This window comes from Drosophila melanogaster, chromosome 3L, assembly GCF_000001215.4.
Source record: "Drosophila melanogaster chromosome 3L".
Lineage (NCBI taxonomy): Eukaryota > Metazoa > Arthropoda > Insecta > Diptera > Drosophilidae > Drosophila > Drosophila melanogaster.
In genome coordinates this window covers 15,331,323-15,350,237 of record NT_037436.4, presented here as the reverse complement: position 1 = coordinate 15,350,237, position 18,915 = coordinate 15,331,323, and the positions used below count along the sequence as shown (strand labels likewise).

General features: G+C 42.1%; 1 protein-coding gene and 2 long non-coding RNA genes across 5 annotated transcripts; all 3 read right to left on the bottom strand.

Moving 5' to 3' along the window:
- Nucleotides 1–5,922: 5,922 nt before the first annotated feature.
- Nucleotides 5,923–13,546, bottom strand: Toll-6. 3 transcript variants are annotated; one of them, NM_001259837.3, is made up of 1 exon: nucleotides 5,923–13,546. In NM_001259837.3, exon 1 carries the CDS (start codon nucleotides 13,011–13,013, stop codon nucleotides 8,469–8,471), a length of 4,545 nt encoding a protein of 1,514 aa, NP_001246766.1. In that variant the 5' UTR covers nucleotides 13,014–13,546; the 3' UTR covers nucleotides 5,923–8,468. The 3 variants fall into 3 exon arrangements, with proteins under 3 accessions (NP_001246766.1, NP_001246765.1, NP_524081.1); NM_001259836.2 differs by having other exon boundaries at nucleotides 7,801–13,546; NM_079357.4 differs by having other exon boundaries at nucleotides 8,030–13,546.
- A 520-nt stretch (nucleotides 13,547–14,066) lies between these two features.
- lncRNA:CR43992 (long non-coding RNA:CR43992) lies at nucleotides 14,067–15,456 on the bottom strand. The gene is made up of 2 exons (NR_073937.1): nucleotides 15,354–15,456; nucleotides 14,067–14,352 (listed from the first exon to the last, which is right to left on the bottom strand). It is a non-coding gene; the product is annotated as a long non-coding RNA:CR43992 (long non-coding RNA).
- Nucleotides 15,457–17,360: 1,904 nt separating this feature from the next.
- lncRNA:CR43247 (long non-coding RNA:CR43247) lies at nucleotides 17,361–17,992 on the bottom strand. Its single transcript, NR_124946.1, has 2 exons — nucleotides 17,857–17,992; nucleotides 17,361–17,787 (listed from the first exon to the last, which is right to left on the bottom strand). It is a non-coding gene; the product is annotated as a long non-coding RNA:CR43247 (long non-coding RNA).
- Nucleotides 17,993–18,915: the final 923 nt, after the last annotated feature.

Sequence of the window (18,915 nt, the reverse complement as noted above, 5' to 3'; positions counted from 1 at the left end):
ATATATAATTTTTTTCCGCGCCTTATTTACAATATATGCAGCAGACAGTAACGGGGGTCGGCTGTTCGCAATGATGATGGATGATCCAGAGTTCGGTTTTTCATTTCGGAAAATCTCCGGGCTGAAAAACGCTTTGATTTTGATGGGTTCCGGACTGGACTTTTTTCCCCTTGCTGCGGTTGCTTTGCATACAAGTTGGGAAAACAGAAATTAAAAAAAAAAAAATACAAATTAAATAAAAATGAATTAAAAATTAATTAAATCAAATTGCTGTGGCGGCTTCTACTTTGCTTGTGGATGGGGCCCAAACGATTCATAAAATATATATGACAGCGGCTGGATTATTCTCCCTTTTTTTCCTATCCCACATTTATGAGGGCGATGGCTCAGATTGCTAATGACTTAAGTATTCGGGTGTTTGAGGCGGGGAATATGGCAGATTTAGGTTGAGAAGAGTTTGTCTTAAATGATTTGGAAGTAATTGGTTGACATCAGCGGTGATTGATCTTCGGATGATATATCGAAACATTATGAAGGCGCTTTATGGGCGGACAGGCGTAAACAAAACTTAAAATGGGGGCTTAAAAACTTGATAAAATTATATACATTTTAAAATCAAATTCATTTTATAATTTACTATAATTAAAAATCCCCCTTTTCTTCATATTTTAAGACCGAATTTGCATTTTTAAGTACTTGAAGGAATTGTTTTCCCTATTTTGTATTCATAAAGTGTCATTTGCATATGTCCTTCAAAAATAAGAAGCTTACGCATGTGCGACTTTATTATTGCAGATGTTTTACATTCGCGCCGTCGTTTTACATCCAATAATAGTTTCACCTTCTGATGAGGCTGATAAACCCGTCATGACAAATTCCCCTTTTCAATGTCCCACCGACTGACGACGAGTCCTTACAATCCAAATAGAAAGCTTCTGAAATGCCTCAAATGCGCCGTTCGTTGTTCAATCCTAATCAGATTAGTTTCTTTGACCTACCCTAATCAAATTTCATGCAAATAACCTTCTCTAATCTATTTGTTAACCGACACAGGCGCACAGAAAGAAGCTTAGTCCATGGCAGTCCTTCAATCAATCAGAATCCTTGTATAGAGTTCCTCAGCTGTCACACATTTCCATCTTCATCTCGGTTCCTTGGATTTTTTGTTCGCTGGTGTAAATCCAAGTCAATCCGGGGGATATATAATGGCACACAAAACTACCCTTGAAGACTTAAAATTCCACCCCGTTCTGTGGACCCTTTGTGTGGAAATTAGACAAAAACTGCAAAAGATGCTGCGAATTTGTAATCCTTCAGGAATTTTTCACTTATCCCCCAGGGGGACAAGTCCTTCAAATGACTGAGATGGCTGTCTATGGAAAGCGGGGAACGGGGACTGGTAGCTAAGTTACACATTCAAGTTTTACTTTCTTTTACTTTGTTTGTCGTTTTATGATTATTATTTTTTCGCATTTGCCCAACTTCAGTTTTCATTTATGCAACTATGCCTGCGACAGATAAGTTATTTGAGTTCTGCCAGGACTCGTGCGAAAAGGACGAACCGAAAATGGGAGGACGAACGAATTTGTAAAATTCCAATTAAGAATCTTTGGTTTACTTTGTAAGTTGACTCTCAACTTATTTAGACACTACACAACGACACACGAAACACACTCACACATGTAAAGTAATAACCAAAGAGTGATGGGCGGGCGGGGGTCGGGGCAAGTAAGTGGAGCTGGGAAATCCTAACACACACTTAAGCGAAACAAAGAGGACACAAGACAACGGACAAGCAACAACAGAGAATAAATAAGAGCAAAACAAACTCGCTCGCTCACACTCTCAGACAGGCAGGGTCACAAATATAGGTTCGACACATTAAAGATCTTAGTTTAAGATAAGTAATTTGTTTAAGATAGAATAAAGGGTAGAAGTTAGGCCATACTAATGGCTTGATTATAATTAGTCTAATAATAAATCTAGTTAAATGGAAGGTTACATTTTGTAAAACCTTAGAAATATGTTTATTTATAAATTATAATATAAAAGTAATTTCTGTTATTCTTAAATATATTTCATGGGTGTTTAAAACTTTACTAGCGAAGAAGAGATTTCGTTCAAAGTCTCTATTTGTAAGTACCCAGAAGTAAACTAGATTGCTGGCCGCTGCTGTGCACATACCCTCGCTTACCAACACACACGCAGAGTGAAATCCAAGAAGGGCGAGCGGCGGACGACTCTCATGTCCTGCTCCACTCGTCCTTGCTCTAATGGACGAATAAATTGCTTGTGAATGAAATGAGAGTACGCTGGCCGCTCTGCTTCTTCCTGCCTCCTTCCGCCCTGCGCCCGCCTGCCTGCGTGTGGGCGTGGCCGGAGACGACAACGCACTCATACGCAAAGCAAAGCAAACAGACAAACAACAAACTGGCAAACAGACTGGCAAACAAACAAACAAACGAAGAAACGGATGCCCAGGACAAAAATCTAAAAACTAAAAGCGACATCCAAAACTAGGGGAAGAAATTGCTCTCGAAAATCTTATTTTTCTCGACCGGCAATGGGGGCAATATTGGTGATAAAATAAAATACGAGACGCGGGCCAAGACGATGACAGCATCGAGACAAGGATACGCATACAGATAGCCGGGCGAGTCCTAACTGCCCCTCGATCCCTGGCCACAAAAATTTATGTTTTAGTTAATACACCCTAAGACACAAAAGGGTTCTAATCGCTTGTAAATGGCACATGAAAAAGGTCTTCGCTGGGGCAGTAAAAGGTATTAGTGCATATGGTTGTGGTTAATTTAGTGAAATGTATGTATTCTTGCAGAAATGTGGTAAATACATAATTTTCTATTTTCTTCATACACACATTTTTCTGTGTTGCCAAGCATTGGTAAATTAATTTAAGTAAAATGATTTTTACAAATTTTAAATACAAATTTAAAATGTAATGAAATCGTGTTATGAAATTCCTCTTACTTGTCTATAAAATACTCTCTTAGGAATTTAAGAATATAGTTGAATCGACAAACAAAATGCAACGGCAAATTCTAAGTTTCCACAAGCCAGGATTAAATTGGTAGTCCTCCCCGAGTATTTAAATTCTCTGATATCCTTTCCTTCGATTCGAGAATTCTTGTTGTTCCAACATCATTTTTAACGAGTATGGCAAAGGGTTTGGTTGCAGTTTCTCCCCCAGGAGTTCAATTCGCATTGTCCCTACTGACACAGCCAGACTTAACTCCCAACTGCCCCAAATGCCACCCTTAACCCCTTAGTGCCCCCCGCTCTGCAGCAAGAACAAGCGATTCCAGATAGAGACAGACACATGGCCATCGAGGATGTAGGTCAGGCGAGTGTTCGGGGCTTTTATGAATTGCCAGCAGCTGACTTGACTTGATGGCAGCAGATTTTGGTTTTCATTTTGCAGCCAAAGAGCCAAAGCTAAGACGACTAAAAATCAATAACTGTCCGCAAGGACACCGAAAAGGGCGCCAGAGTGGGTGGGCTGGCTGCTTGGCTGTTTTTGTTCGCTGATAAAACTGCGACAAAAAGATTTCAAATTAGAGACAGGACGCGAACGAAAGCAAAACAAAAGTGATATCGAACAGGAAGGAGCGAATTTCGAAGGAAGCAGCAGACAAGTCGAGCAATAAAGCAATTAGCAACCGACAAGGGAGATAATACAACTAATTAAAAGTAAAAGTTATGCGTCAGCGAATGAGATTTTTATTGGAAACACAGAAGGACCTTGGGCTGAATGGCTAATGGAGGCGGGGTGTGAGTGGGGGGCGTGGCAGCTGATATATAGCCACCCCGGGTGGGAGTATTAAAATGCTGTTAACCCAAACAACCGTACTGTGCCACATCATACGCCATTCTCCACACTCCACCTTTGTCTCGGCCTAAATTATGAGGTTATAATTCACAATTAAGCAAACGCAAGCATAAAACATAAGCACATGACATAATTAAGCTCAGCTCTTTCGGATTTATATGTAGTGCGGCGAAACTAAGGCAAAACTGTGAGGATCTTGGGAACTATGGACACCACTCGGCCACTTTTGTTTCGCCCATTGTGACCTCATCAGATTGCCGAGCTCGGTAGAGATTCAAATCAAATTAATGAATGACTTTTGCACCTTCGAGTGGAGGCGACAAGAGTGGACAAGGTTATTTGAGTGGTATTTGAAGTAGACCGAAATAATTAAGTGGCAAATCATTTGCCTGATGCCAACTGGCTGGAGTTTTCGGGTGCACTCTTTAAAATTGAATGCATTTCCCCTGGTCCATTTTATTTTTAAATTTTCCACAAAAGTCTTCAACTAAAGTGCTGTTTAGCCACAGAATTTCGACAATTAATTGCGTAATGGCGAAACTTGGCTGAAGAGATTGTTCAACCGTAATTGCAATTGTCCTGTTTATTTGCGTACTGGACCTAGTTTTGTTTAACTTAATTTGTGTCACCCAAATATCTTGCTAAATATATTATATCCATGCTGATAAAATAAAAAGCTTTTAATTTTGGCAATTTATTAATGAGCTTTTGCCATAGAAATAGCATTAATTTATGCACTATCATTTATTCGTATTTGTTTATGTTCACGTGTGTGATATTATTTATTGCTAAAATGCATTAAAATCGGGACACACCGCGGGAGGGTAGATTATTTATTTGGCTGCTGTTGGATGCCATTAACTGACAAATTTTTACTAATTGCATTGCATTAATAAACTGAAGTAACGCAAACACACATGCAGTGTAAAAATCAGCTGGGAAAAAATCTTTGAAAATGTGCACTTTTGTGAATTATGGTCGATGATGGGAAATGCCGTCTAATTGCAACTGCAATGCTGAAAGCGACTGCATTCGAGGAATGCAGGAGCAACAAATCAAAGGAATATCAATTCATCCACGACTGTCTGCGTATGCCATAAATATGCATCAATGACCTGCCACGAGCCACGCCCACCGGCAGGCATTATAATTTAAATGGGCTTTGGAAAAAGCAATTATATGAAATTAAATTTTGTGTGTGTGTCTCTTAATCCCGCACTGAGCTGCATGCATAGTTCATGTTATCCTGTTGCGAGGAGTGCGCCAACCTGGCCAAAATGGGTGTGGTCAGCACCCGCCGCCCTCTTATCCGTCCGTGTCCCTTTTCCATCCACTCCATGGAAAAGTGCGTGCCAACACCTCGGCAGGACAGGAAGGATAAACAGGAACAGGAGCCGAGTAGTTGAATGGGTGGCGCGGTTGTCAGGGGGGATGGCATTGCGTAATGCGTATGGATGCACCGGAAAAAACGGTCGTTGCAACAGATTACAACCTCTTAAATTCAACAAGAAGATATATACTAAAAGTGTATTGTGAAAATTACGTAAGTATTTACGAACTATTTAATTCGCGATTAAATCGTTAGTGGTTCACAGAATTAAATATAATTTGTATATTGCTTTTTTCTCAGTCCGTGTGGTGATTGTTGAGTACTTTTCATATGAATATGAATTGCTTGCGGTTGCATCAAGTGGCTCGCGAAATGCACTCAAAGTGCATTCAAACACACTCGCACACAGACACAAAGCGACTCGCAGCCAGAGAGCAGACTTCATTTGTGTATGGATTCATTTATCGGGGGTTTATTATTATTATTACTATGGAACTGATGACCATCTATCGCGTTTTTTGGTCAAAATTTGCCAAAACTCTATCGATGGCTCTAAGGTAAGGCTGTTTTTGAGTTCATTTATGTTCTCCAATTAAAATATATGTCAAATTTAAACCAACACTTTGATATGTAATCCAACCAAAATTCAAGTTTAATTGTAATAGGCACATAAATTCATAAATTACCATAAAAAAAAACCACTGAGAGGATTTCAATTTTTGAAATAAATTGGTTTATTATTGTTGCTTGACTTCATATTGTTTTTTGTTTCTTTTGTGACTTTATTAAGTCGACATTCGCTCACCTCTTTCGCTTCAGTTAGTTTTGCGATTATTTAAAATAAATTTCCACTTACATACTAAATAATGGGCCATGTTCATTTCAAACAAAAGTTGTCAAATGAGAATTATATTTTCACATATCTGCCTGCCTCGGCTTAATATTTCGTATATATTAATGTATACATAGAAATCGACATTGATTTGCATAAGTGGCATTTAGGAACACAAAAATCTTATAAAGTATTTTATCCATATTTATCGGTTTTCTGTCACTTCTTTTGCTGGTCTTACGTCGTTGCATTGGTTTTTCTCAGTGTGATCGGGAATGAAATGTGTTTTGAAAAGAAATAAGTAAACGTGATTTGAAATGTTCAAACTTTTAATGTAATATTTAGTTTACCATCTTGTGAATTCTATAAAATGTATATTTAAAATTGGGTTTAATTCTTTTTAGGTGAAATTTTATTTTAAATGGCAATTTATTGCCATTGGATGTTCTTTCTTATATAAATTTAGCTAAAAGTTTTGCGAGTAACTTTTTTATTATTTTGGTTTGCAGGGGATTTTTGACGGTTTCTGTACAAAACTTAGACTAAACGAAAGTTTGAAAAGTCCTCTTTGCTTCGTCATCAGTTTGTAGTTAATAATTATAATGCTTAGTGAATATTTTTAAGTAGTATCTCAATTATTGTAGGCCATTTGCTTTGCTGTTTTTTTCGGGTTTTCAATTCTTTTTTAATAAATTCATTTTGGATCAATTTTTTATTTGTATTATGTCCATGAAACTTCTGTTTTATTGTATTATATATATACTTATATAAGTATTTATATATTTACACTTCGCAGCCAGACTTTCGAAAATATTGTTTATTCATGTATGTTTTATTTGTTTGCATAATGGAAAAATATGAAAATAATAATATTGCCCCATTCCGAAACTGCCGCCGATTCTGCACCCTTTTCAATCAATACGCTTCTGTTGTTCTTATTTGCTCTTTTGTTATTTTAATGGCATGCCATTAAATAATTTCATTAAATGCTTTGTACGAGCGAACAACATTTCAGCAAAAAGAGCTTGAAAGTATGCTCAATTGATTGTTTGTTTGGTTTTGTTTCGCGATTTCGTTTTCTGACAGTTTCCTCCTTATCCAAATGATGTATCAAAATAAAATTCATGAAGCGGATATTAATATAAAGAGCTAATCAAGAAAAAAACAAAGGTAGTAGGTATAGGTTTTAACATAATAAAATTGTTAAACATAAAACTATATAGTCTTTCTTTTGTTTTTTTCCGCCTGTTCGATGTGGGAAAATTAATTATTTTAGAAAAAAACCTTGAATGCTATTATTAATCAAAGCGAAATGTGCGAAAAAATGTTTAATTTGAAGAGGAAATAATGGAAAAGTCATTGTAAAATGTAATTGCTTTCCAGACAGTCCTATAAATCGCATAGCCAAACAAGCTTTTTATGCAGAGCGTCACTGCTGTTATTTAAATGAAAAAATACGAAGCCATTAAGCCCAAAACTGCATTGCGTTTTATTCATATTTCCCGATCGGCATTTCGTAATGCAGCTTAATTGTTATCAACGGCAGCTTCATCGGTCGGTCGGCTCATCATTATCGCATTGCCAGGGCTGAGTGTTCAGATACACATATATATATATATAAATATACATATATATAAAAAATATATATTTATATATATATATATACGCGATTGGTCGTGAGAGAGGGGATATGATTTACTATAATTTTATTTTCAATTGTTGAGTGTCAGCTATTAATATTATTATTACGCGTATATACTTTCGATGTGTATGTGAGTTTTCATCGCAGTTATTATTATGACTTTTTATTGTTTGCAGCATTTTTCACGCGTTCTGTGGGTGGAAAAAAAATTGCTCAGCTTCTGTTCCTTTTGCATGTTTACCATGGCATTGTTTGATGTTTATCGTACAATTTCCTTACATGCTAATTAATTTTCCTGTCTATCTGATGGTTTCGAAGGGAGTGGCGGGTTGAGAGGCTGGGGAAAGTGGTAAATGATTGGGATTCTTTCATCGGTTTGTTTCTCATACATTTATTTTTGTTCAACATGGTTTTTCTTATATTTGTGATAGCTATGAAATATTAAATAAATTAAAGATTTCTATAATATATATAAATATGTACAGGCCCTTACATAAAAACCGTTTGTGTCTTTTTTACAATGGTTGTTTAATTATTGAAATCCCATTTTAAGGTATAGTATTTCGTTTTCTCCTCTGGCTCTATTTACAGGGTAATAAATTTTAATTTATTTAAAGAACTAAAAGTATCAGTCTGTGTGAACCATCCCAAAAAGTATGCTAACTGCCTGCCACTCTTCACATCTTTTTTAACTTCATAGTTTTTGTTTAGTTTAGAGTTTTCGTTTAATCTTTATAAATTCACTGGTTGCGCAGTTTGTCTCCTGCTGTTTTTTTTTTTTCTATCTCTCTCTGCTTAACCTCTAGATTTAACCCCGTTACGCCCACAGGTTCTTCTGCTGATCGTGATCCTCGTCTTCGTCGTCGTTCAGGCTCAAGTTGGACTCGTAGTGGGTGAGTTCCGGCTGTCGGCTGTTGTTGCTGCTGCTGCTCATGGTCACGCTGCTCTGGGTGCCACTCTCGAGGAGATTGACCCCAATGCCGCCACCTCCGCCACAGCTGCAGAGCAGCTCATCGTCTCCAATGCAACTGCAGGATTTCTTGCAGTTGTACGAGGCACCACCGGGTGGCACAAAGTTCGAGCTAAAGCTGGATGGCAATCCCGAGGCGGGATTTTTTCCAGCAGCCCTCTTGGCCGTGCCCAGGTTAACACACTCGCAGTTGGCATTGTTCCGGATCTGCTGCTTGGCGTAGTCCACACTGTCGTAGGCCGGAGCAGCACTGGGCAGATAGCTGGGCACCGCGTACTCGTGCTGGCTCCTGCGATTCGCTTGGTGGTTGTGGTGGTGCTGATGCTCCAGGGTCTTGGCCATACCGGCCACACTGAGATCCCGTTGCTGCTTCTTGGACAGCTGGTTCATGGTGTTAAATTTACAAGCTGCTGCCGCCGCCGAGGCTGAAGTGGGTATGGGCTTGTACCCACGACCTCCTCCAGCTGCAGCACACTCGTTGATGGTCGCGTAATTGTTGCTGCCACAGTCCGCGTAGCGGGCACTGGGTGGCGGTATCACCCCACCATTGCCGGCCTGATACTCATGACTTGTGGCGTACATATTCACGGAGGGAGTGCGTCCCGATAGGCAGCCGGATACCACTCGCTTGTTGTTGTTGCCACGACCATTTGGCAGGGGCAAGGCCAGGCGCAGCTTTTGCCAAAACTTCTTGTCGTCCCACTCGATGCAGGTGCTGGTACGCAGATAGTGCCGCATGTCCATGTCAATGTCGCGCTGGGGCAGATCTCCATACAGGATGAAGACCACCCGCTTCCTGCGCTTCACCAGCTCGTGGAGAGCACTCTTGTACTCGAAGCGACTCCACTCGTTGTACAGGAAGTTCTTGGACAGCACGAGCACAAACTGTTTGGCACTTTCGGCGGCTTCGATGAGGGCATCCGTGATGTAGGCATTGATGTTTACATCGCGGTAGTGCAGGCACAGTCGATAGCCGATGTCGTTTTCCAGCGTCTGGGCCAGGATCTGGTTGACGAAGTGCTCGTCCTGCAGGCTGTAGGCGAAGTAGGCATCATTGGGACGCTCTTTGTCCAGCTGGTCAACGAATCGGGGTGACTTGTAGCAGAAGTTCATTAGACAGTTGGTGGAGTGGGCCCATATCTTCAGCTCATGGCGATAGCAGAAGAGTCCGAAAATCAGACCGAAAAAGGCCACAAAGGCACAGGTGGCCACCAGGAGCAGGGGCAGCAGTCCCTCGATCTCGTTGGTGTGCATATAGTGGGCTACACCATCTCGCAAAGTGCACTTGGTACCGTTCTTCTCCCTCAGAACACTCGTAGCATTGTTGTAGATGCAGCTCACCCTGGAGGCATCTATGATCTTCTCCGAGCTCTGACCCAGGTAGTTTCTGAACCTGGCCAGGTAACCACACTCACAGCTCCACTGGTTGTCGGCCAAGCTGATCTCCACCAGGTAGGGATTGGCACTTAGTTGCCACACCTCGAAGTGCATCAATCGATTGCCATCCAATCGCAGGACCTCCAGTTTCCTCAGCATCTGGAAACTCCCATTGGCGATGCTGGCTATTTTGTTTGATTGCAGATATAGCTCCCTCAGGTTCTCCAGATTGTGGAACTCGTTGCCCTCCAGACTGATTATATGATTATCCTCCAAGTGCAGGATCAACAGGCGTTTAAGGCCACTGAAAGTGGTGTTGTATATGTGGGCCACGTTCGAGTTGTTCGCATAGAGAACAGCCAAGTTCTTGCGACCAAGGAACGAATGTCCCGCCAATTCAACAAAGTTGTTGCCATCGATATACAACTCAGAGGTATCCATGGGCACACGTCTCGGCATCTCAGAATAAGCTGCGCCCGAGCACTCCACAATATTTGTGGACCAGGTTTGGTCATGGAAGCACGTGCAATTCGTGGGGCAGGTCATCTCGCAATCACAAGCATCGAACTCACAGCAATGGCAAACGGCGAAGCAATGGGTCTTGTAGGTGCACAAAAAGTGCTTGGGTTCAGCTTCGATCAGGGGAATATAGGCCCTCTCCCTGTTGTTCAGCAACTTGCAGTATATGGTCTCCAGATCCATAATCCTTGGATATTGCCTCGATGTTATATGGTTAATCTTCTGCAGCCAATCAATGTTACAATCGCAGGTGAAGGGATTTCCACCAATATAGAACTCTGGCAGAGCTCGATGTTCCCAAACTGGCAGAATCCTCAAGGACTTGATGTCCAGCGTTGTGATTTGGTTCGCATAGAGATCCACCCGGGTCAGATTGGTTTTGTGCATAAAGGTATCTGGATCAACGGTGGTTATCAGGTTGTCGTTCAGGAACAGCAGTTCGATAGAGTTTGGTATGGAACTGGGTCCAATGCGCTGAAGTTGATTAAAGCTCACATCGAGAGTTTGTAGTTTTAGCTCACTATCCAAACCAAAACGATTTGATAAGGAACTCAACCGATTCTTATGGAGGTCCAGCCACTGCAGGGTGGATGGCACATGTCCATAATCAAAGGATTCCAAACGATTATCGGATATATTCAGCCACAGAAGGGAGGGCATGTTGCTGAAGAGGCCATTGATGTCATTCAGCTCATTGCCATCCAAACGCACAGCTTGAATGCTCGAGGTCATCTCAAAGGCCCCCGGTTCCACAACTGCTATGCGGTTTCTGGCGAGATTCAGGATTTGCAAATTAGGCAGATCCCTGAAGGTGTGCATCGTAATATTCTCCAGGTAGTTGCCAATCAAGCGGAGACCATAGAGATTTCCCAGACCTTTAAACGCACTATCCTCCATAACGGTAATCATGTTCTCGCCCAGATCCACGGTTCTCAAATGGCGCATATTCCTCAGGGCCAGCGGAACTGTCTTCAGCTGATTGCCATTCAAGTTGAGGTCCTGCAGGGCACTGCAGTTCCGGAAGGCATCCGGATGCACGCCAATCAGCGCATTATTGTCCAGCGAGAGCAGCGACAGTACATACAATCCGTTCAGAGCATATGCATCCAGATACTTCAGTTTGTTGTGCGACAGCAGCAGCGTGTGCAGATTATTCATCGGGGCAAAAGTGTCGGCTGCGATGTTCTCCAGCTGATTGTGACGCAGATTAAGAATCTGCAGGGTGTACAAGTCGCTGAAGATCTCTGGCTCCAGTTTGGTCAACTTGTTGTGCGACAAATTAAGCAGAACCAGACGAATCAGACCCACAAAGGTGTTCTTATCGATCCAGGTGGAGGTTATCTGGTTCATGGACAGGTCCAGGGCCTGCAGCTGGTCCAGATTCGAGAAGAGCTGCGGATTCAGCACACTTATGGAATTATTCTGCAGGTACACCTCTTGGATAATCTTGGCTTGCTCAGCGAAGAGTTCTGTGGGCAAGGCCACGATTTTGTTGGAGCTCAGGTTCAGGATCTGCAGGTTCTTCAGTCCACTGAGAGCCTTGTCCGCAATCATGGAGATGCCATTGTTGTTGACCGAAAGGACTCGCAGCCTCCTCAGAGTGCCAAATCCATTTGCTGGCAGCACGACGAAATCATTGTGGCTCACATCCAGGTACTCCAGGTCCAGCGAACAACTGGTGCTTGAGCTACTGCTCTTTTTGGCCGATTCGGTGGTGGAGGTGGATTCGGTGGAACCATTGGTTGGCTCCTTGCTGCGATCCCTGAAGCCCAGCTCGTTGACGTCCTGCAGGCGATTCTCGCTCATGTTCAGGGCAGACAACTCGGACAGGGTGCAGAATATGTTATCCGGCAGGGACCAGATGTTGTTCGAACTGAGGTCCAGTCTCTCCAACCTCCGAGTGACCGAGAAGGCATCCGCTTCTATCTCGAAATTCAGCGCTGGCCACAGGATGTTGTGCGTCCGGAGCGTCAGGTTCCTCAGCTGCTCCAGACCATCCAGAACCTGGCGACCCAGTCGCCCCAGCTTGCAATACTGGATGGACAGCTGCTGGAGCCTAACCAGATGGGCGAAAGATTGCGCCTCCAGGCGACTCTTGGCCATGATTTCGTCATTGCACAGTATGTGCAGGGCAATCGTGTGCTCGGCGGGTATAACACTGAAATTGGTTGTGTCAAACTCGCTGTTCACCGTGCGCAGGTTGCACGTTAAGGCTATTTCCGGCTGATCCAGACCCGCTGCTGGCATGAAGTGACAGTCGTCGGGGGCGTCATACAGCGAAGGGTCACCACCCGCGCCCGCGGTCAAGGGTCGCAGGGTTCGCGCCGGAGTCGAGGGCTGCATTAGCTGCGAGTTGGAGACCCCAGCCTCACCCATTATCGCATTCGAGTGCGACAGCTGCTGCTGCTGGTGGTGCTTGGTGGACAGCGATTCCGTGGTGTGCTGCTGATCCTGGGCCAGGACCACGGGCAGTATGAGTAGCATATAGTAGATCATTTTGGCGATTCACGGTTTAGCTGCGTGGAGGCACCGGAAAATGGGTTTGCGGAGGGGGGAAAGACGGTACAAGCGGGGGTCTTGGGGAGAAACGAAAAGAAAATCAATTCCACTGGCTGGCCAAAGAAAAGTCTGCGCACATATTTTCGGCTTCTGTGCTCCCTCTACTCCAAGCCAGATTTTCTTTATTTTCCCCCGATTCTTTAGTTAATTATGCTCTCCGTGTTTTCTTCTCTCTTACACCCGGCACATTTTCTAGCACTTGGCCTTTTCTATCCTCTTTATATTTAAATTTTTCTTTTTTATTCGTTTCGGCGCTTTGAATTACTCGCTTCGAAGTTTTTGTTTATTACACGTCGCGTTATAGGAACCTTTGATGAATTTCAATTTAGCTGCGGGCTCGACTTCTATTATCACTTTTTCATTTGGCTGAACTGAACCCACTTTTTCTGGGACTTGAGCGGTGCAGCAGCGTCGATATTTTCCGGTTCGTAATGTAACGCGCACGTTGGCTGATTTTCGACTGACTGCCGCAACGTGCGCAACTTCTCTTTTAAATGGAGAGTCGTCCACGAACTCGAAACCCCGAAAATCCGAAAAGCCGAACGCGAGCCGAAGGGGGCTGGAAAACAGACGAAGAGCAGCCGACAGGCTCTGCACGGGCGGGAAATGCTGAGAGTTTTCGGAGAGTATGACTAAAGGGAAATTCGCTCTGGCTCGACGGATGCTGGAAAATGTTTTTCTTTCTCTCCATCTAATCGCATCGAACAGCTGGCGTTCGTTCGTGTTTTCCTTTTGATTTTCTCTGTCTTTTTTCGTCGTATTTCGTATATCCTTTATTTTTTTGCCGCCGAATCGGAGATAGAGCTCCGCACCCCCCGCCGCCAACCGGCGACTTCTCTGCTGTCTCTGTTTTGATAATGAAAATATATGATGTGCATGGGCCAGCGCCAATCTTCATACAAACGTAATTTATTTTTATGCCATGTGCATGTGTGTGTCGGTGTGCCGAGAAGGTCCTTCGGCTGCTTTTTGCTCCTGTTTCGTGGGCCCAGACCCGTATAAAAATAATAATTCCTCACATTCCATTAAATTACAATAATAATTTTAATTAAACTGTTTTGTTTGCGCCTCATGTAACAATTCCTGTGGTTTCATGACTTCTTTTTCGCCCAGCAAAGCAGCAAAAAACTGTCTTCCCCATCAGGTTAATGATAATGATTATGGGCCAGCATTATGGGGTTTCGTTGGGCTTTGGATGTGTGGGGATTTCTGTGGATTCCTCGTTCTCAAATCCGGAAAGTTATGCAAGGACTTGGTTAGACTCGATTGGGAGATGCTGGAAATAGCAAATATGAAAATTCGTGAGCAGAGTTTTTATAAAAAGCTCCTTTTATAGGATATCTTAAATCGCACACTGCAAATTCAGATTTTTGTAGTTACTTAAATTTTGAATTATGTTATTGTCTTTTGGACTTAAATTAATATTTCTTTGAGATTAATTACACTTGGAACATTTTACTACTTCAAATAATAAATATACAATTTTTGCTTCACGCGCCTATGATTTTGATGAATGTATTATAATCTTACCTAAAGTAGTCCTGGTATCTCGAAAAAGAAATCAATCTATCAAGGAAATTTTCCAAGGGTTAATTTACAAAGAAGACTGTCTATTGTTCCTTATTTCGTTAACCTCCGGCATGTATGTATTTTGATTGTTCAATATTTGGGTGAAAGCAGAAATATTGATGGATCACCGCCAACAAATTCAATGGCGATTACCACGGCATGGTAACCTTGATAAACTTCGGGTCTTTCATGACTAATTCCCAAGAAAAACAGCTGCCCTGGACACTTTATCTTGGGCTAATATTTCTTAGCTGGCTTGAAAGTTTTCCCATATCCATGGGTGTTGTGGCTAAGGATCTTTTTGTCGCCACTAAAAGCAAACACAAAAACATTTTTGCCAAATTGCGTCAGCCAACAGAACGCCTCCCACCCATTTTTCGTGCTGGGGTAATGATTTGCCTAATGTTTCTAACAATTATGTGGCTTGGCCACACAAAAGAATATATTATGTAAGTTATTAAAATTATATCACCAGCAGGAGCAGCAGCAGAGCCACGAACAGCAGCCAAGTCTAATAAGCCTCCTGCACAGTGAAGAAAACTATTGCAGTTCAGTCTTAATTTGAGAGATTTTCTCAGTAAGATATTCGCTAAAAATATTAGTTATTTAGGCACATGATGTTTTTCTTTTACCAATTACTCTTGTACAGGGATGTATTACTGTTTTATTCACAAGATTTTCCTTCAGTGCACCCCTTATTTTACTCACCTTCAGGCTTTCGCAGGCTCTTTCAAATGTAAATGGCGGCAAGGACGAGGTTTTGTGGCTCGCTTTCCTTTGTGTGGTGGCACATGCAACCAAGAAGGAATATTTCTTCCCCGGCCTGGTATTCTTTTTTCGGTAGTTATCAATTTGGTGAACGCTTCTGGCTTTTGTCCGTGGTCCTGGTCGCAGCTCCTTTATTTATGTGCCCCATAACGTGGGTTTCTTTCGCTTCGTTTTTTTTTTTTTTTCGGTAACACGAATGACAAGATTTTCATCAACGTCATTAATATTAACTTTTGCAATAATTCTCGAGCTGTGGAAAATTATGAGAAATGACCCAGTAGATAAAGCCAGAGGCTGGGCAAAGCGGAGCTGAATCGGAGTCCACTTTTCGACAAAGCCATAACTCTCGGTGTGCAGATTGGATTGGTTTGCCGGCTATAGTAGATGTCCTTGTCGTGGTATTAGCCTGACGCCTGGACGGCTTTCAAGTCAATCTTAATTGTGGCTCTGTGCTATGGACTCGGCCTAATGACAGCATTTCGGATTACTTTCACTCAAAGCCAAGGGGGAAAGCTAGAAAGAAAGGTTGCATATTTTATGGCGCCCAAGCAGCTTTACGGGTGCACTGTAAAAAATTTTCAATCTGTTGAAGCAACTCAATATCATTAGGTCTGCCATGGATAAATGGGAAGCTCAAATCAAAACACCAAAGTGAGTCTTAGATTAAACAAGCCTACGCTATAACAATTTTTTGACGTACATTCCGCGTTTTACGTGAAAATGGGATTACATATTCCAATCCATTTTGATTACTAAATATTTACTTTTATGTTTTTCAGTGTGTCTATATATGAGGAGGGGGCACAAAAATCACAATTAAATGTAACAATTGCGTCTCTGGGGACCGCAGGTCTGGTTAACAAGAGCATCGGACTCGATTCCCTCCTGTCAGTTGCTTGTCTGATGCCAGCTTAAATTGCCCATACACGTCACAGGCAAACACCACCCAACACCCACCACCTACCGCCCATTGCCCCACATCCTTGCAGTACCCACCCAATGCGATGTTCCTTATCCCCACCCACACCCATCGGATTCACCCATTCAGCTATCCTTTTTGGCAGCTTTGGCTCGTCCTCGTTTGTCGTTTCTCTTTCACTCTGTTTGCGTTTATTAATTGTTGCCTTTATTTTGGCCTCATTTTATTTGATTTGGTTTTCCTTCGACTGGCCGGCCTTCGCCTGCCTTTTTCTGTTCCTTTTGTTTTCACTAGCAGCAGCTATAAAGCCAAACCTAATTGACTTATCTTGCCATGGGTTTGCTAATTTCTCGGCCATTGTGTCTCGCTGACTTGGAGCTTGGAGCTCGGAGCTTCTTTGGGCCATAAAAGTGCCCAGATAGCCAGATAGGATAAGTCAGTCAGTGAGGCATTTCAGGCAGCTCAGACAGGCGGATAGGAATCTCCAGCGCACTAATTAGCAATTGACATGAATTGCTCATTAGCAGCAAACTAAAGCTAAAAATTTTCCTAGGCTATCTGTCCAACTAGTCGGGGATCCGCATCCAAAAGATACGGACAGGATAAAAAGTGTCTGTCATGAGGGCGGGCAAAATGGGGGTATCCTAATCTCCAAATACACTTGTACAAAAAATGTCTAATAGAATCCAATGGCATTTGAGTGACACAAAGCATGGTGTAGCTGACAGCAAGTCTTTTTTTTCTTTTATGTAGAAAAAATATTGATTGTGATCTTTAAATCAATAAAAAAAAATGGTTATTAGTATCTTATTTTTGTTAAATGAGTAATGGAACATTAATCCGAGTTCAGTATTTATCTAATTACTTACTATGCTATGGAATCGGCTTCAAAAATCTATAAGAAATTTAAAACTTGCTATCTTATATAAGAAATAAAACTAACTCACTGCAATCTACTGCCCTATTCAATGTTAGAAAATCCGAAAAACGTCTCAGGACTCAATTGAAGCGATAAAGCTGAGGTAAATAATATTTAATATACGGAAATTCCGCAACTAACCCAATTTTTATTGGGAAATATCTTTCCACATGCCGAGCGCAGAAGGAGGCTGCGGTTTCGCCTCCCCAGCCACCACGGCAAATATAAATTGCAACAAATCTTGAATGCAGCCTGACCAAAGTCCATAATGACAGTTGTGCCCAAAGAAAATTGCACAAGCCAAGGACGAATCGAGAAAAGGATGCAAGGAGGAAAAGCGGTAGCTGCAATTGCACCAGTTGGTACGGAGCATTTTAGCCAAGTAATTGCCCGGTCGACCTTCGAGACGTCCACATTCAGTTCTCCTCGCCTCGCCTCAGTTCAGCTCAGCTCGGTCCGATTCCCATAAAAGTAGTCCTGGCCACAGTTCTGTGGGTTATGAAAAGGTGGCAGCCGGAAATCGAACATGTGGCCAACTGAAATCGGAAGACGGTCGGTTGACATTTAATTTATAGGAAGCAGAGAGAGCCTGCCGGGTGGCTCACCTTGGGTGGGAAATAAGATGAAGTCCTTCGACCACCAATTTAGTTGTCAAAATACGCCAAAATGTAAACAATCAGATGACAAAAAATTGTAAGAGTAAAAAAAAATGCTGCCAAATGGGCTGACTTGACATTTACCTACATGTTAGTGCTTCCTGCTTCCGCTCCATTGGAAAATAAAAAGGGAAAAGGACAATGTACAAGGCTCATAAAGACATTTGGGAATCAGCTAGCAAACTGGCAAACAAATTTTTTATTTCCGTTGCTGTGCGGAGAAAGGACAAGATGAATTGCCGATGGCTGTAAAATGTCCTTTTAAAGCAAATATCGAAGGACACTGGCGAACTGGCGAGCTGGACCACCACCACAACTAATCTTGAGCATCCGCAAGTGTTTACCTTGGAGTCTCCTTTCAATTCCTCAATCTGCTCAATCTTCTTCAATTGCGGATTGTTCGAATGTGTGTGTCTGCATGACTATTGGATTTTGCATTGAGAACTGCCTTACGTGGGTGGGGTGGGAATATGGAATTAGATAATATCTCCATCGAGATGACAGCCTCGGGGTTTGCAGTGCGATTCCAAGAGATACGGATGCGGATACGTGAATGCCCCGGCTCCTCAAAAGGATGTTTATGTCCCCTTCAATCTCAGATAAAAGTGTTGAGAATTTGCCTCTGTTTACCCAACAAAGTGGCTCGGATTTGCAGGGACACATTGAAATGGTAGCTTTACGGGCGAAGATGAGATGGTTAACTCTCTAGATGTCGAGAATTTGGATTAGCACTTGCTACTTTAGTTTAAAACGGAAGTTGGATTAACCCATATCTTAGATCATCGGTGGGAAACAACTTGTCAGCAATGGACATTGTTACCATGAAAAGAAAAACGCGTTGGTACACTAAAGAACAAAATAGATGGGTAGAATAATGATATGATGCCGTCCAGTACAAACAGAAATCCTAAGTAAAAAGATATAACGATAAGGTAAAGAAAAGTAAAACTACTTTAAGGCATATCCTTATTCTAGGAAAGCAGATCTATACATTTATTTTTCAAATAT

What these genes read in the sequence shown, in the direction of transcription:
- Toll-6 (NM_001259837.3), bottom strand. Translation starts at nt 13,013, where the DNA reads ATGATCTACTATATGCTACTCATACTGCCCGTGGTCCTGGCCCAGGAT.